The sequence below is a fragment of the Perna viridis genome, chromosome 12 (genome assembly GCF_037379345.1).
Source record: "Perna viridis isolate PV_CMFRI_1.1 ecotype Kerala chromosome 12, ASM3737934v1, whole genome shotgun sequence".
Classification (NCBI taxonomy): domain Eukaryota; kingdom Metazoa; phylum Mollusca; class Bivalvia; order Mytilida; family Mytilidae; genus Perna; species Perna viridis.
In genome coordinates, this window is record NC_142456.1 from 15940593 (window position 1) to 15964939 (window position 24347).

Genomic DNA, 24347 nt, shown 5'->3' on the forward strand with positions numbered 1-24347 from the left:
CCCAGCACTACAACCATTTTATTTTGTATTTATAAGTTCAAGATCCAAAACCTGAGAGTATACAAAATAATATATATATATATATATATATATATATATATATATATAAATATATATATATATATATATATATATATATATATATATATATATATATATATATATATATAAGATAAAAATATTGAATCGGAAATCAAATCAAGCATCGGAAATAGTTATCAAGTGTATAACACGAAGTGAAGCCTCTATGTTTTATCGCCTAACTTCATATTTTTATTATTATTTTGCAAACTTGATATTAAAAAAAATCAACATCCAAAAGTAAAGTACTATATTGCATATTGCAACTGATACATGAACAATTTGTAAGTAATTAATTGTATGCTACTGCATCAATAGAATTTATAAACACTAAGTATATAGATATGAAAACTAACTTGTGAGCCCATTAGTAAGAAAAAAAAATTTTGCGCACATAATGCAACTTGTTTAGTCATTACTTTCGAATTAAAAGCATTGCCGCCCAGTGGCCTAAATGAGCCAATATCCTTTTCATAAGTTCTACATGCGACAAAACAATTTATTCGTACATTTAAATCAATCATCTTTGACAAGGTGTCTGTTTACAAAATGTCCTACGAAAACAACTGATAATTATTTGGCTTTCAATAATTTCATCACATTCGGTCGAACAGTTTTTGCATAGGAGGGAACACATACCGGTAAAATATAAAATCGGGAGATGTAAATTACATGCTTTTAAACTTAAGACTTTAACTTCAGCAGACAAACAATAGTGATGATAGAAATGAGATTACGATCTGTTGGGTGACAAAAAAAAAACACAGAAGAGGAAAAACATATGGCGGCTTTGTAATCTTAACTTATAATGACAACAGAACAAAGTTAGGAGTCCTTTGGGACCTCATTGAATTTACGTTTCCCTTTGTTTCTCTATCCCCGAGATCAACAGTTATTCATCAAGTCGTTGGGGCCTCCAGCTTTGAAAATTTATTCAATTTTACCAAGAATGATCTGCAGACATAGTCCTTCTATATTAAATTGTAACGAATACATAACAGAAAATGCTGTAACGATTAAATCTGAACTTTTTCTAGAATGATCGTCAGTCTTTACCTTAATTCATAATGTAAATAACTCAAATTGCAGATAAAAATCAGCACAAGGAAATCAGCCACCTATCTAGTACTTTTGACGTTAAGGTATAGTTAGTAAATGTTACATTTGTATCATTGTCGTTTTCGGTAAAACATCTAATTACTTTATGCCCTTTACTGCTGCTCAGAGCAGCTGGTTCAGCCATTATTGTAAAATGAACATAAACATTGTACGAGAAAGTGGCAAATGGCCCAAAATATGCCGTCTTAAGATATCAGCCAATCATAGATAACGATTCAAAATGAATTATCGGTTTACTCACATGACGTTTCAACCCGAGACTTCTATATCACCCCAAAGCCCACACGTTGATAGAGCATATGATACAGATTTTGACAGGTAATATTCAATATACATGTAGATCAAGAACAGCAATGAGGGGTATTTTATCAATTTTGCTGTGAAAGTATATTAATATGTTCTTTTTGTACAGTTACCCTTACATGGTATTGGTATAAAATATATCTACGACTGACAATTGGAAATAATCATTATTTTATTTCTGAAATATATCCGGAATATTATTTTCTATTTACTAAAAAATATGTACAAACTTATTAAACATATGAAAAAAAAGCATTAACAAGACATAAGAAAATAGAAACCAATCAAACAAAATAATCTGATAAAATAATAAAATGTATCTAATAAATACAAAGTCGTGTTTGACTCCTTTTACGTTATGTTCGGTTTAGAGGGATGTTCGGTTCATCAAGGTTCAAACTAATTTAAACTAATGTAAAGGGACTTTTTCTGGTTGGTTAGAAAGATTTTTGGATTTTTCAGGATTCAATGTAGACCGGTTTTACTGTATATTGAAAGTCAAGTCACAATATATCTTCTACCGAACCTTGAGTTTCATTTCTCTATACGCTTAATACAGTAATCACTGTCTCCTCTAAACACTAAAGATATTTCAGAAATACATTATCAGTTCACTTGACACATACATGACATAGTGTGTAAAAGAAAAAAAAAACAATTCCACTGAGATGAAAAATGTCAAATGCTTTTTTTTTTAAAAGGCATGTTATTATGAATGCCTTTTTTTTTTACAGAATGACATTACATTAATATCTACACGTTATATACTATAAAATTTTTAAAACAGGCGAATAATCTTTGTACTAAAATGTTAATGTACGCCTTTAGTGTCATTGTTCTTATTACTTTTTTCTAATTGAATTGTAAATCAAAATGGAACAAAAGCTTCATACGGATTCATGTTAGATACGGCGATTATGTCTATGTTATTTTTGAATTTGGAAGGCATTTTTATTGATAAAATAGTGAAAGCATTATTATTTTTTTTCAGAATTTTAGTTATAAGCCATGAGTGTCATTAAATAATAATTATATACATACATGTATATCTGTTAGAGCCTTTATCGTGACTATGTTAATGCAAAGGATGGTATTCCAAAAATGCTTTACGATAAGAAGAGGGCACAAAATACGCTAAACTTTAATTGAAATTAATTGATATGAAAAAGTCCAAAAAGCACAAACAAGTACAGAAGTCTACAAAACATATCTATCTTGATAAACCAGTAAACAGTAGATTGTTTAAGACTTATTCTGTATTTATACCCAAAAACATGATGTTAAAACTTTGTTTTATTTAGGTTATTGGACGCATCATTCGGAAAAATAAACAAGCGACAAGCGAAATGATAGAGAGACAAACGTAGACATATCAATCTTTACCAATATTGTATATACATCATTAATTTAGGCTCCAAACAAATATATATATTGCGTAAAAATGTATATTGTAAAGAGATCTGCAACTAGATAATATCCCAATCACTTTGAGTTTACAAATTACATAATATTACAATATATCTAATAACTAGAATCTGAAATTTGTCATTTCTTTTCAAGATTTTCAACATATAATGCACAACTCACATTGAGCGATTCGACGAAAGATCGAATGTACACATAAATCTGACTCTCTTTTAACAAAATCACCAGACCCCATTGAGCAGTTCATAAAGGAATCGAATAATTCATTGTAATTAAGAACTTCACCAGCTCTCAATGTGAACATTATTTTTTTGTAAAGCTACAACAAACCTTTCTAAAATAAACAAATCAGAAGTTACAAATAAGCCTGTTAAATGCAATGAATATGCCCTTGTTATTCTACACAAAACAAACAACACAGACACTTACATGTATATATAGTAGGGAAGGTATTTGTTTTAAAGCAGACAGCAACAATAAATACGATTCATAATAATAAAAAAAAAATGATCAAAATAAAACCAATAGTAAGGAACTTTCTGACTGAATAGCAGTTTTGTTGTAAATAAAAATGTGAATAAAAATACTCAAAATATAAAAATATATTTTTAGTTATAAAATAACAAATTTTAATGTAATAATGGCTAAAGCAACATGACGGGTCATGGTAATGTCAGCAAATACAAATATTGAACATAAATATCAAATATTTAAGATACATCTTCGGATGCGGATTTTAGTTATCCCTTAACCTTAATATTAGCTTTATTCAAAATGAAATAGTATCTCATACCAGCAATATCTCTTCATATGGTACATGGCTATATAAATTTACTTGTTTTACACTGTTAAAATATTAGAAAACAATATTTCACCATGTCTGAACAATGATGCATATTTCCTTTAAAGAAATACAAAACATGTCTACACATTTCAGTAATACACAAGATATAACAAAATGAATAAATGGTTGCGTAATCATCTGGTTTCTAATTCATGACCAATGGACATCATTTGGATTCGATCGTGAACCTAATGTTCATAGCATCTTACACGATATTCGTATACATATCTAACAAGAACTGAAGTCCTCCCTTTTGTACCTTTTCTACAGCTTGCATCAGTCTAAATATTGTTGGTTCGACGACTGTGCAGCTTTGTTTCCATGTTCTCAAAATCTCATAAGTCTGATCAAATATATTTTTCGGGTTGCTGTAAATAACATTTTCTATTGTAGGAATACTAAGACCCAGTTCAATGCCAAGAGGTACCGTGCAGTAACCCATGTGTTTGGCAAGTTTGCTTAAAATTTGATCTTCTACGCGTTGCTGAAGCTCAATACTGGCAATATCTGTAAAGAACAACTAATTTACATACCAGTACAACTCAAAATATGTTTTTTCTTATATAAGTTTTGGAGAAGTACTTTGACTATCATATAGCACAAGTGTTTTAGTTTTGTATGTACTGTCTTGATTTGTAATTGCATTTTATTTGGTTTCCTACATTGAGTATATTGCTTTGCTTCCTGTTTCCGTGATGTATCCATGTTTTTCCATTCTATGTCTCTGCATTGTTTATCTTTTTTCGATGATTTTGTGGTTTTGTGCTTTTAAATAATTAGTTATTTAAAGAAGTGTCTTAAAAAAACAGCTGCCCAAACTATTCAAAATGACGTGGATGCCTTATCATGCCAACGGACGCGCCAAACATTACACATAAATTGTAAAAACGCTCGTACTAATTGTTATACACATGTACTAATTTTTAAATCAATAACACAACCACTTTCAAAGTTTAAAGGAGCGCAATTAGGGTATTATAAGTACGATTCATACAGACGTCCTGTAATGGTAGGTGAATTTGCTTCAAAGATTAAAATTGCCAATGCAGCAAACATAATCTTTCAAATTAAATATTACGATACCAGTGTATGCAGACAATATACATACGGCACTGGCGTCAGTATTACGTTATTCGGAGTAGCATTGCATCTTGATGCACAGAGTCTGTGGGTTGAATTTTAGTGGGTTTTTTTTATTTGATTTAACACTAAAACTTTTGTAAAAAAAACACCAAGAAATAATCAGAAATAAAATACTTACCATACCTTGAGAATGGCATCATTTGTTACTTTGTATGTATGATTTTAGTTACTTTATGTTCTTTGTTGTGTATGTCTGTTTTCCATGTCTGGTCTTTGTCCCTGGATTGCATTCTTTTGATTACCGCTATAACCTTGGTTCCCTTGATTACTCTTTCAGTTACTCACCTTGTAAATTTGAAGCAGTTCTGAATACCTGAAATTATATACACATTTTACAATTATCAATATAAAATCAAATGTTGCCACCGCAAAACCTTTTCAAAAGTTTAACTATTAGGTCTAATGATTAAAGCAACGTGATCGACTTTCAGAGGGAATCAGTTACCTGAAACTGAAACTGAAGCGGTCGATGTAAACGTACCGTTAAACATGCTCAAGGACTCAGTGTAAACATTTTTTAAAGTTTTTATTTTATAATTCATTTATCCTTTGAGCTGTGAAAACTGAAGAACAGCTCGTATGTCTTTAATCAGGTGTTGTGAAGTAATAAGTATCAATAGAAAAAGTGAAATCTACACCACTAAAGGATATCTTAAGTCCACTCCCAAGAAATCATATGTCCAAAATATAAGCAAAATCGCAATAGCAAGTTGGAGTCTGAAATCTAATCTCACGCTATGTCATACATGAAGCATTATAAAAAATAACTGTGCTAATTATTTGTAACGAAAGCTGTCCCTCTTTGATCGATAAATGACAGTGACGTTTTTTTGCAGCATGGAACTAAGTCTTACAGGCAAAAATACAAAATTGAAGGTCTAAGATATCAAAAGTTTAATAACTCTGAAATTCCTAAAACAGGAAAACAAATAAAAATATAATTCAATTATGTCAACTAAAAGTCTAATCTTATTAAAACAATTTGATTTAAGACAACTGAAAGTTCTCAATCAACTTAAACATCTAACATATGTGCTTTTTTCATTGACTGAATGAGAAAATAATCATAATTTGTTTCAAAATCCATAATTTCTATGTGTTAGGTTATCATTTCTGAAACGATGTGGGGTATAGGTGTGTCGATCATTTATCGTAGTTGCTTTTTTGAAACCTTACAGAATATCACAACGATAAGGGTACCTTTCTCTCGCCTAAATGGCATCGAATAAGTCTAATTACGCATTACTTTGACTCATAAAACATCTAAGCTTACGCATTACTTTGGCTCATAAGAATTCTAAAAAGCTTAATAAATATATTTAAATATACAAACACTTGCTTGAAGTACGGTATTGTAAAAGGAATTGCCCATTACAGTTGAAATGGAAGAAAATATGAAAACCTGAAAATTCCCTTTTTTATTAAAAGGTTATTATTTTCACATTGAACTTGAGAAATAATCGCCTGAAATCAGCAAATATATTGAATACATCAATAGTTAAAATAACAGTACATGGCATGTCTTATTAACATCGCTTATATGCCAAATATTGACATTTTGGATAATGTTGAGGTAACTTATTCTAAAGTAGGGGTGGCAATTTTTCACCGTATTGGACTTTAAATATATATATACTTGGACCCATGAAAGCTTGAATACCATATCAATGTATTGTATCATACAAAAGCTTTTTAAACAAAATTATTTTAAAAAAATGACAATAATGAGTGATATAGAAGAAAATAGGAAATTCCGGAAATTGCCCTGTTTAAGATTTTATAATAGTTGATCTGATATGGTAACCATATCATCATCTTAGTTATGAATGCCTGAAATATAATTTTTACATTATCGGTATACTGTTAACGATTATTTTGTTTTTAACTGAGACCACTTGTCTAGGGGGAGGGGTACTATTTTAAACTATTTTTTATAAATACGTTCAAGAGAAAAGGTTTTGGTGGTTTTAGTATTTTGCAAATCAAATTATGAATCGAATGTTACCAAATTGGAGATTCCTTGATAGAGCAATAACTTGTACAGTTGAATTTATGCGATTTGTTTATGAGAAAAACGGAAACCCTTTTTTATTTCATTTTTGATAACATTTGACCATGAAAATCGCCATAAGTCATCAAAAGAACCCCGAAAATATCGATGAGATGATGCAAAAAAGAAAGTATCAAAATGAAATAATCAAATAAATCTTTTTTTCCCGGCGGCATAAATACTTTTTTTTTACTTTGAAAAAAAAAGACAATTTAAGCGATTTTCTCCAAGTATTATCGCAACTATGTTTCCAGAAAAGCAGAGGACGCTTACACTACCGGTGCACCTGGTCCATGCTCCCGGTTTTTAGTGGAGTCCGAGTTGCTCATTTGCTTTTGTTACTTTGTATGTATGATTTTAGTTACTTTATATTCTTTGTTGTGTATGTCTGTTTTCCATGTCTGGTCTTTGTCCATGGATTACATTCTTTTGATTACCGCTATAACCTTGGTTCCCTTGATTACCCTTTTGAGACGATTTGAAAGCTAATACATTTGGCTGTCTGGTGATACATATATATGTCCGTTTACTTCGTTTTGTAGAAAGAAGGAATTAGAAGATTAAAAAAAAAACAAACAAAAATTTAAGTTTTGCCTCAACAAAGTACAAAAAGTGACAAAATGATACAATAATGCTACAGTTTATTTTGTGGGAGGTATAAGGACACCTCAAATTCATATCTTGGTTGATGGGTGGGGGTGCATGGGGAAGGGGGTAACCTAAGCCCCTTATTACGATTGGCTGGAATTTGTTCAGAATCATAATTACATAATACGTACCTTGCAAAGATAGTGTTCTTTAATCCCAATGCTAAACAGAGCATTTTGAATTTTTTCCAATGACGGCACAAATTCAGGTCTTGCACTTTTATCAATCCACTTTTTGAAACCCAAAACCATAACCACCATGGAATCTCTATGCTCGTGCTCTAGGTTTTCTAATTCATTACAAGTTATACCGAGATTAAGGATCAGGTTTCTGAATGCTTCTCTTCCAAGTTGTTCAGAAAGACGAATAATGTGTAAATCTTCAACACGCTGCTCCAATAAGTCTTTATTAAGACCTTTCAGCAGAAAGTAAAGTATCAAAAGATATGGTTAACAAAAAGTGAAAAATATATAACATGAAAGTAAAAAAAAAGAAGAAAACCGCGAAAAAAATACAAACTAGTATCAAGTACATGTATATTTAAACAATAACCGCATTTTCCAGCAACAGTATTATTTGTTGTCTGATGTAGGTTTTTTACAATGTAATTGATTATATGATTACTTTATTTGATAACAAACCATAAATTTCGTTTATCTTAAATGAAAAGGTTTATTCAGTATATTAACATACTTTTACAACGTTGTGCCATTTTTATTTGTAGAACAACTGTCACTCTAACAAAAAAGTTGGATAAATGTGACTGTTTTCCTTGCACCAAAATCCTTTGATTTTTTTTTTTATCAATCTCTCATAATTGGAATCAAACCATTCCAGTGATGTATTAAACCTTATAGGTGCCATTAATTGTGTTTATTGTAATCCAGAAGGTTTTACTAATAACTTATTTACTTTATTTGATAGAAATCTTAAGCAGTACTTATCCTTTGTATTTACCTCCACATCCTTGTGGGCACGTCTTAAGATTCTATAAAAAGTAAAACAAAGATATGACTTTAATAACTTATACTCAGTCAAATATCACTAAAGACCATAATATGTATAAACAAGTTGTGATGTTTTTACTTTTAATTGATAAAGGATTAAAGTTTTAAACCATATGAAAATATATACATGTAATGCTAATATTCACTAATAATATGTCTTGTATTTTTTATCATATTTTGATATTGACCGATGTAGAACCAGTATTGCATTCTGATATTGGCATTGTTTATGAGGACGCTGTGACAACGCAACGTTGTTTATGAGGACGGAAGTTGAATTTCTGATTTGGTCCATTGGTTTAACTACATTTAACAATAATTGGAAATAATTTTAATTGAGAAAACCCCCTCGTCCATATTTAAAATCTACATTCCCGCATAAATATCCACAATATACCATAGAATGAATATTCGAAACCATCGGAGGAATGTATTATCACACAATCTTTAACCGATTCATATAGTTTACTGAATGGTTTGTTTCGTGTTTTATGAACAGCAATATTTAATTTAAAAGATACTCATTTAATTGTATATCTCTACTATTTTTATTTAAGTGTTTTCTCAAAACAAAGAAAGTTAATAAGAATGGCAAAAAAACTTAATCTACAACTCCGTCGTATCTATTAGCAATGCCAAATCTATATGCATCGATCATCCATTATGTTCATAATATAAAGTAAGTTTGTTTTAGGCATTGGTCTTTGCTCATCGTGTTGTTGCGTAACAGGAGCAATTGGTTTTCAATTCGTCGAGTAGTTGTTCGAATCAGGTCATGGACTGCATACGTTGTGGTTAGAATCTTACAAAATTAATAACATATTATAACAAGGAATAACCATTTGTGTCGTCTAGTTTGCATTACAGAAGAGTTTTTAAATAGTTTTCAGAAACATAATTTAATTTATTTCTTACAATTAACTTACTTTGTGTATATTTATGGACAGAGATTTACACCATGTTGCACACCGGATTTAGAATAAAGTTCTTAACTGATTAAAAGAAACTGGCATGATACAGATTTTCAATTGAAACCTGTTTTACCTTGTCAAACAACCACTTTGATGCAAGATCAGTTTTGTGACAGTGACCTTGAGCGCATATCCACTCTGATTTTTCTCTTGCTTCAGCAGCCGTTATAACACATGGCTGCTTACAGCATACTTCACCGATCAGGATTTCATAGCATTCCGTAGGATTAAAGTTTTTAGTGACACTGCCTAAGCTGGTGTTATAAAAGTTCATTGCATAATTCAATGCATTAACTATGCATTCACGAATGCATGCGGCCAAATCTGGTGATATACGGTATCTGCATTTCGTGTTTGTCAAGTAGGCAATAACGCGATCGTTTTCTATCATAACGCGTAGATCATTTTCCTCATCGATGCTTAAGACAGCTGCAGAAAGGAAGAGCTGCAACTTGTTGGATATGTTCTTTATGGGCCAGATACTAGCTATCGCCCCTATCAATTTGAATGATAGAGCAGTAGGTATTGATGATATTCTGAAGGATATTTGTAGTGCTATGGTATTGTATTGAAATGATATTTCATCTAAGAATGACATCGGAAGCCTTTCCCTAATGACACATGGAACCATGTAATACTCGGAGTTCCAGTGGGAAGTACTGTCGCTAGGTCTGTACTGCCGTGGAATGATCAGAATATCCAAATAAACAAGAAGGTTCCTGATGAAGATTCTCATTTCTGGAGAAGTTATTTGTAATTGTTCTTGTTGCCATAGTGTCTCTAGCTGTGTATTCGTTATTTCGCCTGTGGTGTGTACACATTGAAGTATTGTGCGAATCTGGTCGCCATATTGTTCCCAGAACATTTCATCAGTGATAAATGATTTAAGAATGTTAACCAAAGACGGAGGGTGAAGAATAATAAAACCATCAAGCCAGGGTCGGTTGAAATACATGAGCTTTCCAACTGAATGTTGGAACTCTAAGAACTCATTTACTCCATTCTCTAAAAGTGCCAGGTCTCCATTCATACCATTTGCCATCATAAGTTCATTTTTTGTGATTATGAACTGATTTTTCTTCATTTGTGCAATTTGGATCTCAAGGGGGACCCAGCGAACAGGCCTCCTTTCCCCCCATGATGGCTGGCGCATTGCAATATCTACAAGGCGCTGTTTCAGTAAATCTATATCAGTATCTTTTGGATCTCTGGTATCCATGAAAAAGACTTCGTTCAGATCAATGTGGTTCTTCATTTCATTTTTGTCGAAAATTTGTTCAAGGGACCTCTTAAATTCCACTTTCTTGGTGCGGATAAGCTCCTGAAATAAACATTTATAATTGTATATTGAGTCAAGGTTACGTTAGCTGTTAGTTGGAAGGAAAAGACATAGACTCAAATATAACAATCATAACGCTACATTTCAATATTTTTAACGATCAATTCTAAATTGTTAGCTCTAGATTTTAGTATCAGCATTATACAAAAAATCCTCTACCTGATAACTTTCAATTACGATTACGATAAGTGTATTTGAATACGTTTTTGATAATTGGCAGGAAACAAACTTTGAATTTGTTACTGTTTTTGTTTGGTTTGGTTCTCTGTTTATGTCGCAAAAAATCTTGAAAACAAGCACATTCACTATGATACGAAAGAGGTATACACTATCCATTATCTATGAATAAAACTAGACCAAGACAAATGACATACAACAATAAATAGCACATACATTTGAATTCAAAGAAAACACTTGCAAACTAAAGAATAAATTAGAAACCCGGACACTAGGATGCATTAACCCTTTGCGCGGGAAGGATAATACATCTCTGCTACTTTAGAAACACTGACTAATCAATGTCATATCGGAAGGAAATACTAGAATGACAAAATACAGGGTTCATTGTGCTTTTCTCACAAGTTCCTTTGGAAGTGGAGTGCCAAAACATTATCTGTGTAGCAAAAACCAAAGGATAAAGGACGTTATCAACTGGCATTCCTTCTTTAGAACAGAATATCACGTTTGTCTTATAAGAGTACAGAGACAGACAGTCAAGATGGGGCACACTTAGTTCTCGTTGTTGTTTCTACTGGCTGTCTGTTTAACAAAATGTCAACTCTAGATAAATTTTTTGTTGACCAAGTGTTCTTACATTTTGAAAAAAAATTGTACAAATGAACAGGTTGTTTTATATACTTTTCAAGAATATTACTTTCTTTTGTCAAGCACCAGTAATGTTTTATGGTTCAAAAGTATTGACATTCTTTTTTTTCACACAGACCCGTTTTGGTACTTCACTAAGTAAAATGTGATTTGGTTAGAATATGTTGTGACAATTTGACTTATTATTGTCACGCTTTATAGAAATATGAAATGACGATAAAAGTGAAATGTGAATTTTAACAATCTCAAAAAGCAAAACAAAAAGAAGAAAAATTAACGTACGTACTTGAATTAAAATTCGTTCAACTTACGTCGTCATTGTTGAAATGATCTTTGTGTGTAGCAGCAAATAATATCATTGGCATAATTCCGTCGTCCACGCAATATGTCAGAATAGAATTGACCCAGTGTATGATAATTTCTGAAATGAACAATGAGATAAATAAGTTTTCTCCACTAGATAAAAAATTGAATTATCCAAAATACAACCAAAATCATGTTCACTGTCAAAGATTGATGAATCAGTAGAACACAAAAAGTTAAACATCGTCTATTGAAAGCGTCATCGGAATATTTTATAATAAAAGTTAAAAATTTTGTCTGGTTTCCTCGACATGTTTTGTTTATTTTCAATTTTTAATTGTATGAGGCACTTTTTTCGCATATCTACTTTAAAACTTTGTAATAAAAATAGCAACCGACAAACGAAACTTGCCTTTGTTTGTTGTTGGTATTCGATAATTTGGAAGATTATCATATAATCCGTAGTATCCGTCGAACATTACAACAAATGTCCCTTTTTGGCGAACAAACAACTGGTGCGTCATGTCAAAAGATCTTTGTCCTCCAAAATCAACCACATCTGATGGTGCTATCTTTACTCTATATGTACCATTCCTTACTCCTTCAAGAAACTCTTCTCGTAACCTGTAACATTCTTGTTGAGCATTTGTAGCTTCCGGTAAATGTATTTGTACATCATCTTCCATTGTGACAGGATTTTCTTCACTTGGAAACACTGACGACTCATAATAACTTTCCTCGTCTGAACTTATATGCTGACTAGATGGCGTTATTGAATCTATAATTATAATTTTGCGTTCACTTGAATTACTTGCAAGGTTTAAATACGACAAAGTTTTATTTTAAAAATTGGGACTATTTAAAAGAAATTATAAATACAAATGTGGTACGTGTTTATCAATATCTCTGAAGAATTAGATACAGCTATCTATTAACGATTGGGTGTAATGCGTCTAAAATGCACGAATAAGTCAATACTGCTTAGTTAATGACAAACATTAAAACATTTTGATATTAGAAACAAAGACTTACCGTTAAGCAGTTCCTCCACATAGGCTCTCTCTGTAAGAGGATATGTGTTTTCGTTGGATCCTATAAAATTAAAATAAACTTTCGTGGCTTTTTATTTTGATTTGCACAAATTCACATTTAGTCTATGGTTTCCTTTTGTATCCAAATCTAAAATGGAGCATCCTCTAGAATTTGGCACGCTGAAGTAGGTTTTTTCTACGTTTTTATTTTTGGCACCATGAAAAGTAACCCCCCGACATTAAAAGGGGCTGTGATTTTTTTCCTAAACGGAATGGCCATAGTATTAAAAACAGTCCTTATTGATGACTGGTGGAATTGGAAGTTTACTAATTTTCTGCTTATTCATTTTAATGCAGTTACGTGTTACGTGGCAAAAATGGAATAAGTCTGTCATTTGTTACGTCACTGGACTTTTGTAACATCGCATGTAACTTCAGTTTTGTTAGTAATTCTTTCTATTGAACAATACAGTTCAACACACATGTTCGAAATGTCATAATGTTGTTATCTTTCTCAACACTTACTACACTTTTTGAACTTTCTTTGAACACTAACTGGATTGACATCCTTAATATCTGACACTTCCGGTTCACCACGTAAAACTTTGGCAAACAGGTTGAAGTCTGTAAAACATATGATGTAAAATTGTAGACCGAACAAGAAAACTTATTGATGTTTGATTTTACTTCCTTTTCCGATATATTTTGGTTTTGAAGACTTCTTGTTTACAATTTACTTTTGAATATTGAACTTCCTAAGTATTTCGGTATAAATGCAGCTGATGAACGATTATTCCTCGAAACACGTGTACGTGTAAAGTAACTAAAATCATACATACAAAGTAACAAAAGCAAATGAGCAACTCGGACTCCACTAAAAACTGGGAGCATGGACAAGATGCACCGGTAGGGTAATGTATTTCGAAAAAAGAACAAATCTTCAATATTCTTAAGTCACCTGAGTGATTCTAAAAAGACATGTATTCTAAAATACATTTTCGAACCTTCGTGTAATGGTTCCATTTCCTTAGTTTTTAAGTTAATTCCATTTTGTCCGAAGTATATTACTAGACCATCAGTAGAGTTCCATTTAAGTGGAACTTCATTTCCAATAAATACGCTGGCCAGGGTAGATTTTCCAACGTTGCAGGCCCCAGTAAGGTGTACTGTATTATCATACGACTGATATGTACCATATGACACAAGAACATCTACAAAACACCAATTCTTGTGTTAGATTGTTATACCTAAGAAATATTAAAAAAAAACAGGAAAATGAAAAAACTTATACTAGATATGTATGTTGCCAGATACGTCGTCTGTCATGCTATTTAATATGTATTATGGGACATAAAATGAATCTCATGCCTATTTTACAGCAAGTCCAAAGTATAGACACATAAAATCCTAAACTACTTCATATAATTTGAAATTTCTTGAAAATATCAACATCAAAACGATGACTTAGGATAATAACTTTTGAATATTATTTAAAAAAAAAACTGTTATATTTTTGGTCTATAAAGAAATGACCTCACACTTGAAGATAACCTGCAACACGACAAACGCTGCCACGATTACTGCAATATAGGATACGCCTCATAAACAATACAGTTGTCAACCGTTTTGAATAAATGTCGGTTTTAATTGACGTTTTATATAGAATATTAAAAACTAAACACGAAAAAATTTTCGTGTGTATATATATAAACAAGCCTTTCTGACATACCTATTACAAGTAGAAATTCATCGACATTTTTCATTCATTCTTGATTCTAGACATGGACACATAGTTTAACCGTGCATCCGTTGACACTACGTTGAATCTGATTTGCTGTCTACTTTAGGTATTATATAGATTTTTATAGCTTTTTTTTATAATTTGTAAATCTATTTTTATTTTTCTCCCTTTGCCTGGTCTCAGGTTTGTACCTTGTTTCAATTGATTGAATTTACATATTCAATTAATATGTTTTGAAAGAGTAATTAGGAGAACCAAGAAGTATTTACCGTTTAGATACAATTTTATACGTTGAAAAAACACTTTGTTTTCATCTTCTTTTGATAATTCGAGGTTCCTAATAAACTGAACGAGGAGGCTTTTACACTGTTCGTATTTGGTTTCATCCCACTCTTTAAAGTTGCAGTGCACCCACGGGTTTCGTACTTTTGACCTTATCTACAATATATGAAGAATGCACATATCATTTCTTCAGTGTTCTTGATCATTGTTTGTATAGTGTGAGGGTTAACATATTAAATATTTTATAAATAACTTGCTCAAAATTGCATGCGTGGATGTGAATAGTCGTGTATTTTTCGTTCTGTATCAATCGCATTTGCAACAAACATAGATTGTTGAAACAAATACACTCTATATCATTACATTGATCATATCAAATGCTTAAATAATCGAAATCATTAATATCAACACAGCACTAGGACTGGCAATCCAAACGGTAAATACGTTACAACATATAACATGTGTTTTTTAATAATTGACATATATTATGGTTCTTTATCGAGATAAAAGTTAAATATGTTCGTTCTTTGATCAATATAACTTTGCAGAAAGGAACTAATTGGAAGTAAGTTAAAAAAACAAATTTATTTTATTTAATGTATCAATTGTTCCAGTGTACGAAATATTTCTTTTCAGCGAACACCCATTGCGATTTCCACGCTGCTTTTGCAAAAAAAAGGACTCAGCACAAAAAAAAGTATGTGATAACCTTATGTTGCCAGTCTTCTTCTTTAACAGTTTTTGTACGGGAATGGCACTTGTCATTTGTTCAAAACACCTGAGTCCACCTCCAGTTTGAATTTATCTCTCGTCGTTTTGTTTCTGTGTGTTATTTTAATTATATGTGTGTGGGGAGTGGGTGTGGAGTTTGTATATTTGTTTTTATTTAACTGTACAAACTTTAAGTCTAATATAAACAAAACATCAACATTGCCCTAGATGTATCTGTCAAAGAACACACAAAAACGTATTTTTTTTCAATTTCAATTTGATAAATCCCAGTAATTTGATTCTTTTGTATTTATACCCGTGTTCAGTAAAACATTTTTTTTTGCGGGTGTATCATATAGTTTTAAAGAGACATGAAACCAAATATGAACATGCTTCTGTGATATGATGTTAACACTCATCTTTGAGATTGTGTTGCTATTACTGCAAATTGTCCCTTTCAAATGCATTTAACAAACGCTTATTTGTTTTATTTTTGGTTTTGTTTTGTTTTTGTTTTTGTTTTTTTTTTTTTTGACATCGTTATGAAGTAATATTGTAAAGCATGAATAATTGATAGCTTAAAGAGTAACATTTTGGCAGTATAAATAGTCGAACATATTTTACTTTTCTGGAACCCATTATCACATTTTTTACTGTATTTACATACTTTCGCAGCTAAGTCACAGACTTGTGGTGGAAATGTGCGAATGAGTATTTCTAGTAATGATGCAAGGGCACAGGTTTCATCAAAAGCTATGTAGTGTGTCATATGTGTCCTGAGAAACAATTTAGACAAATCGACTGAGTCTTTGACCGTGTAATCATATCTATGCTGCAGTTTCTGTCCATGTTGTTTGTTGTTATTGATGGCCTCGTAGTTAAGATCCGTCATCATATACGACTTTAATTGATCAGGATGGCTTTGTCTATCAATGTGACATTCTTGTTTTAGAGTTATCCAGAGGCTGGCAAGATGTGTAGCTACATTTTTCCTTAATACAGGAGCTAATATCATATTTAGTATAATCCCTATAATAGTCCATCTGTTTACGTTTTCGTCCCATAAAACTTGTTCAGAGGTGTCTGTAAATATAATTATGAATTAAGATTATACACTGGCCAGGATAGATTTTCCAACGTTACAGGCCCCAGTAAGGTGTACTGTATTATAAAAAAAATGATATGTACCATCTGACACAAGAACATCTACAAAACACCAATTCTTGTGTTAGATTGTTATACCTAAGAAGTATTAAAAATGGGGAAATGAAAAACTGATACTAGATATGTATGTTTTCTTATACGTCAATCCCGTCTGTCGTGCTATTTAATATGTATTATAAGACATAAAATGAATCTCATGCCTATTTTACAGCAAGTCCAAAGTATAGTCACATAAAATCCTAAACTACTTTATATAATTTCAAATTTCTTGAAAATATCAACATCAAAACGATTACTTAGGGTAATAACTTTTGAATATTATTTAAAAAAATAACTGTTATATTTTTGGTCTATAAAGAAATAACCTCACACTTGAAGATAACCTGCTACGAGCATTGAAGTTATTTAAAAAAAAACGAAAAAACATAGCAGTGTTTCCTTATGATTTAATTTTTATATCAAAATTCAACTAGTACATTATTCTAAAAGGTTGATGACGTCAAAGTCACATTTAAAAAATTGTGTATGAAATGGAGGACATTTTGTACTGTGATTTCTAAACTTAAATTATTTGCATTTACAACAAAAATATATAATTTTATCAGGTAATGAATCATTTGATGTACTCCAGTCTTCTATTCCATGTTGATTTTTTCTGAATAAAATCAAAAGAATAACTGCATATGAATTATATTTTGTCAGTGATAAGAAAATGGGATAGCTGTTTTTACCTTCAGTTGTGCCAATGTCTGCCTTCTTTAAAAGCATGTCAATATTTTCAATATGGGCATTTCCTTCTATGAACATTTTGCCTACAAATACCAAATAATAATGATAATAATAATAATAGTAATAATAATAATAAATAAATAAACAAATAAATGAAAGAATACAAAACACGTCTTCAATCGCTGATTTTTTTTCAAAAAAGGACTCAGCACATTGTATAATTACAAATTTCAATAACTTCTAATAAAACACTGAAGTTTATTTCTTGTTATATACAAGGAAGATCCTCTCGGTGCTGGATTTGGGTTCTTATTTTAACATTTCAATACAATTATTTTGTGGTAGTAGAAATGTGTGAACATAGCGATATCATTTTTTTATATCGCAAGGTATTAGAAACATCATCCATCTAGATTTATCTGCAACACGACAAACGCTGCCACGATTACTGCAATATAGGATACGCCTCATAACCAATGCAGTTGTCAACCGCTTTGAATAAATGTCGGTTTTAATTGACGTTTTATACAGAACATTAAAAACTAAACACAAAAAACTTTTCGTGTGTATATATAAACAAGCCTTTCTGACATACCTATTACAAGTAGAAATTTTTCATTCATTCTTGATTCTAGACAGGGACACATAGTTTAACAGTGCATCCGTTGACGCTACGTTGAATCTGATTTGCTGTCTACTTTTAGTATTATATAGATTTTTAAAGCTTTTTTTTTATTATTTGTAAATCTATTTTTATTTTTCTCCCTTTGCCTGGTCTCAGGTTTGTACCTTGGTTTCAATTAATTGAATTTACATATTCAATTAATATGTTTTGAAAGAGTAATTAGGAGAACCAAGAAGTATTTACCGTTTCGATACAATTTTGTAAGTTGAACAACCACTTTGTTTTCATCTTCTTTTGATAATCCGAGGTTCCTGATAAACTGATCCAGGAGGCTTTTACACTCTTCGTATTTGGTTTCATCCCACTCTTTAAAGTTGCAGTGCGCCAACGGTATTCGTACTTCTGACCTTATCTTCAATATATGAAGAATGCACATATCATTTCGTCAATGTTCTTGATCATTTTTTGTATAGTGTGAGGGTAAACATATTAAATATTTTATAAATAACTTGCTCAAAATTGCATGCGTGGATGTGAATAGTCGTGTATTTTTCGTTCTTTATCAATCGCATTTGCAACAAACATAGATTGTTGAAACAAATACACTCTATATTATTACATTGATCATATCAAATGCTTCAATAAGCCGAAATCATTAATATCAACACAGCACTAGGACTGGCAATCCAAAGGGTAAATACGTTAGACCATATAACACTTTTTTTTGAATAATTAACATAGCTATATCATGGTTCTTTATCGAGATAAAAGTTAAATACGTTCGTTCTTTGATCAATATAACTTTGCAAAAAGGAACTAATTTGAAGTCAGTTAAAACAAAAACAAAATCTATTTTATTTAATGCATCAGATGTTCCAGCGTACGAAATATTTCTTTTCAGCGAACACCCATTGCGATTTCCACGCTGCTTTTGCAAAAAAAGGATTCAGCATAAAAAAGGTATTGTGATAAGCTTATGTTGCCAGTCTTCTTACTTAACAGTTTTTGTACAGGAATGGCACTTGTCATTTGTTCAAAACACCTGAGTCCACCTCCAGTTTGAATTTATCTCTCGTCGCATTCGTTTCTGTGTGTTAATTAAATGATGTGTGTGTGTGGGGAGGGGGTGTTGAAGTTTTTTTTTTTAAATGCACAAACTTTAAGTCTAATATTAACAAAACATCAACATTTTCCTAGATGTATCTGTCAAAGAACACACAAAAACGTATTTTTTTCAATTTCAATTTGATAAAACCCGGTAATTTGATTTTTTTTATTTATACCCACGTTCAGGTAAACAAAATCTTTGCGTGTATATCATACATTTTTAAATATACATGATACCAAATATGAACATGCTTCTGTGATAATCTGTTTGAATGTTATCACACTACTGCGACTGAAAAACACTAATCTGTGAGATTGTGTTGCTATTACTGCACATTTTCCCTTTCAAATGCATTTGACAAACGCTTATTTTTTTTTTTTTATTTGACATCGTTATGAAGTAATATTGTAAAGCATAAATAATTGATAGCTTAAAGAGTAACATTTTGACAGTATAAATAGTCGAACATATTTTACTTTTCTGGAACCCATTATCACATTTTTTACTGTATTTACATACTTTCGCAGCTAAGTCACGGACTTGTGGTGGAAATGTGCAAATGAGTATTTCTAGTAATGATGCAAGGTCACAGGTTTCATCAAAAGCTATGTAGTGTGTCATATTTGTCCTGAGAAACAATTTAGACAAATCGACTGAGTCTTTGACCGTGTAATCATATCTATCCTGCTGTCTCCGTCCATGTTTGTTGTTATTGATGGCCTCGTAGTTAAGATCCGTCATCATATACGACTTTAATTGATCAGGATGGCTTTGTCTATCAATGTGACATTCTTGTTTTAGAGTTAGCCAGAGGTCGTCAAGATGTGTAGCTACTTTTTTCCTTAATACAGGAGCTAATATAGTGTGTACTATAATCCCTATAATAAGCCATCTTTTTTCATTTTTGCATAACACTGGTTCAGAGGTGTCTGTAAATATAATTATGAGTTTAGATTATACAGGGATTCTTAGTCATGCTCCCACCAACACAGTGAGGTCACATATTGTTTTTGATCGGTTTCTTTCTATTAATAATGTTATTTCCATCCTAAGTTTGTCAGCAAAGGATTTCAGAAACAGATTGATGGAATGAAACACAAATTTGCAACAATCCATATAACAAAACTTAACATGGCTAAGTTGAAATGTAAAAGTTTGCCGCCGTTATAAGATGGCCATCGGTCGACAATTAAAAACATATTTGGAAGTAAATCACAGAGCCGTAAAAGCTGATTATTGGAGCATCTGTTACAATAGGAACATTTGAAGAACGTATATAAATATTGACGACATTGTATGAATGTCAATGAAAAAGACATCCACAAAATGCCAAGCAACGAACACTTGAACTTATACAAGTAACCAGACAGTCTTCAACGATGGATAGAGCCCAAACCATAAAACAGGCTATAAAAGGGCCTAAAATAAATGATGTTTTGCTATTCATATAAGACAAAATCGACCTTATCTAAACGATCAACAATGAACATAAAAAAAACGACAACCACTTGACTTTCGGTTCCTAGCTTGGGACAGACACATACATTATGTGGCGGGCTTAAACATGTTTATAAGCGCTTAACCTTATCCCGTACAGAATACAAACGCCTTAGCAAATCGGACAACATACAACAAGCTGTACCTACCTCGACAGAGTACTCACTGTTTCTGTAAGTTAGTTCAAAATCCAAAAGCAACTGACACAAAGTACATAAACATTACCTTCGACGTCGACTCGAACTTCAGGGTCTTCCATAGTGCAGGGTTATTTACATTCCTGATGGGTGCTTATTTTCTTTTTTTTTTTAAAACTACTCCAATTTTATTGTCAATTGCGTCATGTAGATGTCAATCTGAAGGGAAATGATACGAAATATGATATAACTTTGCATTCGTTCTCTAAGCTTAGAGGTAAGGCAAAGAATTGGTTGAGGAAAAAACACAAAAACAAAGGCAAGGTCACATCACTATTTTAATCCCCATACAATTTAACATATTATCTGTTCCAAGAAGTAATCAAGGAAATCGAGTCGAAAAAATGTATTTTTAGGATAAAAAAGTAGAGGAAAACAACACAACAACGAGCTTGGAATAACCAATATAAAAAGCATAAAGAAACAAATGAAAATGAAGAATCTGGAGTCCATTAAACAGTGGAAGGAATTGACATGGTGTACCTGTAGGGTAGGCGTCCTCTGCTTTTCTATCACCCACCGATTTTCACGTCTGTAGTCGACGAAAGAGGAAAGGAAAAGTATGACACGGTGACAAATTCAGTTTCATTTGTGTAGACGAATACACCATGTCTTTGATCTTGTAGCAACATTACCCAGTTCCAGAAGCTTTAGTACAGCTCACACCTTAACCTTTTATGAATGTATGAAGAAAAGTAACTCGTAATAAACATAAAAGTGTTAAAGGCATATCTATTCTTAAAAAGGCAAACCTGTGTATCTACGTCATCTTACAGGTTATACCTACATCATATTATATAATTTATCAAATGTATATTTTATTCCGAAAAGAAAATGAATTTTTCCACATGGCTTTATCTTCAAAGCTTTGGAAAAGTATAATTCTATTCTGATGTAAACCAGTATGTTCAATAGTCTTCATTGAATTGTCTGTTTAACCATTGATTTGTTTACTTCGTTCTATTTATATATCAAGAAGTATCATTTCGTCATTGATTATAAAATCATCACAAGAATAATATGTTTAATGCGCGTAATTTCAGCATTTCGCCACATAATGTCGAATTCGTCAATTTAAATGAATGGACAAACTATACATATAAATAACTTAACTCATTATATTAACAATGCTTGAAAATAGCTTTCAAACAGATGCAAAACGTAAATAACCGAAGTACATTTCTGTTTCAATGTACGTTCTATGCAGTGTTCAGGAGGTTAACAAATGTACTTATGATTGGTTTATTTGCTGTTGTGAGCATGAGCATAAACCTAAGAATCAATATACAGGTAATAACAAAATAAACAACACAAGGCTTTAATAGATATATCCAATCATTTACACAGTTTAAATCACCTACTGTGTATAGGTGACTTTTGTATTCCTATTTTTAACAGCACCTCAATTTCAATACAGTTCACCTGTTATGAATGAGTATATTACAAAATATGACCTGATCTAAATACACTTCTGCACTTTCTGCTGATTTGATTAAAATGCACTGAAAAAAATAAATATTTGAAGAGGACATAACATTTACAGTGATTCAGTCCGCCCTTTATCGCTTTATCATCGATCTTAATCATCGAATATTAAATACCAGCCATTGATATTTTTAAAGGGGAATACATCAGATAAAAATTTCGTTCACTCAATATGATGACCTATTTTAACATTTTACAAATAGCCTGATTAAACAGTAGTAACACATTTTCTTTTATAGACAATGAAATCAATTGAAACAAGAAATGAATATCTTACCAATTTAAACTTCTTGCTACATTATCTGTATACACTGTTGCTTCGCCTGCCATCTTTCTTCTTAACACTTAAAAATAGTACGAAATCAATCCGCATACCAGTTATATTCAAGAAACACCTGTAACCAATTAAGGATCTTTTAATTTCTACTAAAAACATGTGTGAAAATGAACGTAAATTAAGCAACTATACCAGCATGATTTTGAGAAATTATGAATTATTTTTCGACGCGGATTAGATATATCTGTATATCGACATACCGGAAGTACATTAGCATAACAATACATCTATATAAAAATTAAAGTAAACTATAGTTACTTTTAGTCAAAGGAGTAATACGGATAGAAGCTTTCTTCAGATGTTTGTTATTGATGTTTAGCCGTGACAGAAAAAATGACACCGTTACTATTTGTGATTACAAAGTTTGGGTAGTTCTATTTAAATGCAAAATGGTCATTTATTTGTTCATTTTCTTTTTTCCTGAAACGATATGTTATTACCAGTAATCACTACATGTAGTAGTGACATAGTGTTCTATTGGCTGTTAGTGCATGGTGTCGTGGTTTGTTAAAGTTTACCAGTTATCACCACCTAATACTTCAAGACTCGATGTTTCTAATTAGGATTACATTTCCCATATAAAACCTCTCATATAAGCACAGAAAGGGCTTTACAAATTTTATCATTGGGTTATTCTCCCGAAGCCTTTCCAATATATGAGTATCCACAAACCAGCGGGGCTTTTTGACACATAGCATAGGCAAGGTTAATAAGTGCTAAGGCATATCAAAACACCAGTGGACCTATACACTGCATTTTTGGTGTCCTTCATATCCCGAGATCCCCATCAATTGAGCATAATATATTGGATCTTCGATTGCCATGGGGAGCATTGAAGAAGTATTGGTAGTACAAGGCGTTGTTCTGCCTTGGTAACATTTCCCTTTTACCTATAAATAATCTAGCCAGCGGTAGTAGTAGTCAAACAGTTATGCACTACCCTGTGGTGAAAAACCACCAACGAACTAGCATGACATAGAATATTTGTGTATGCATTAAGTTAAAAGCATTGCATAATCCTTATCTTTTATTTTTGAATCATGCATGATTTAGCCAGCTATAGTTTTACAAGTACAAAGAACATGTCTTGATTTCAGAACACCAGTACATCAGTTCACATACCCTTTCTTATTATGTCCACAATGATCAGTTTTCGACATTATTTAAATATTGGATCGTCAATCCTCTTGAATTTGGTGACCGTTTTTATAGTATTTTGACAAAAGCAATAAATAAAAATATCACAAATATATTGTACAAAGATAACATGAATTAAAGATTTCACTGTAAACAATGTCTGATAAATATCAGTTTCTAGTCTCTTAATGTCTTCTTTAATTACACGAGTTAGTTGTCTAGAATATAAACTTTAGATTATCCCA

The 24347-nt window shown here is 31.6% G+C and overlaps 1 protein-coding gene across 5 annotated transcripts; it reads right to left on the reverse strand.

Moving 5' to 3' along the window:
* Positions 1-1656: 1656 nt before the first annotated feature.
* On the reverse strand, positions 1657-23055 carry LOC148601439 (uncharacterized). Of its 5 annotated transcripts, none has more exons than XM_088554371.1 (18): positions 22906-23038; positions 21627-21815; positions 21172-21302; positions 19969-20378; positions 18585-18753; positions 17719-17799; positions 16491-16906; positions 15100-15268; positions 14094-14300; positions 13615-13713; positions 13091-13150; positions 12471-12836; positions 12067-12176; positions 9665-10912; positions 8571-8601; positions 7745-8028; positions 5201-5228; positions 1657-4279 (listed from the first exon to the last, which is right to left on the reverse strand). In XM_088554371.1, exons 3-18 carry the CDS (start codon positions 21203-21205, stop codon positions 3978-3980), a joined length of 4014 nt encoding a protein of 1337 aa, XP_088410497.1. In that variant the 5' UTR covers positions 21206-21302; positions 21627-21815; positions 22906-23038; the 3' UTR covers positions 1657-3977. The 5 variants fall into 5 exon arrangements, with proteins under 5 accessions (XP_088410497.1, XP_088410498.1, XP_088410496.1 ...); XM_088554372.1 differs by having other exon boundaries at positions 21627-21809; positions 22906-23031; XM_088554370.1 differs by lacking the exon at positions 21627-21815 and having other exon boundaries at positions 22906-23055.
* Between the last annotated feature and the right edge of the window lie 1292 nt (positions 23056-24347).

Bases quoted from the DNA above. Each gene is read 5' to 3' on its own strand.
- LOC148601439 (XM_088554370.1), bottom strand. From the start codon at position 21,205: ATGGAAGACCCTGAAGTTCGAGTCGACGTCGAAG. The intron at 18,754-19,968 runs GTATGTAAATAC...CATATATTGAAG, and splicing joins TCCGTGACTTAGCTGCGAAA to ATAAGGTCAGAAGTACGAAT. The intron at 17,800-18,584 runs GTAAATACTTCT...TGGTATTTGTAG, and splicing joins TACAAAATTGTATCGAAACG to GCAAAATGTTCATAGAAGGA.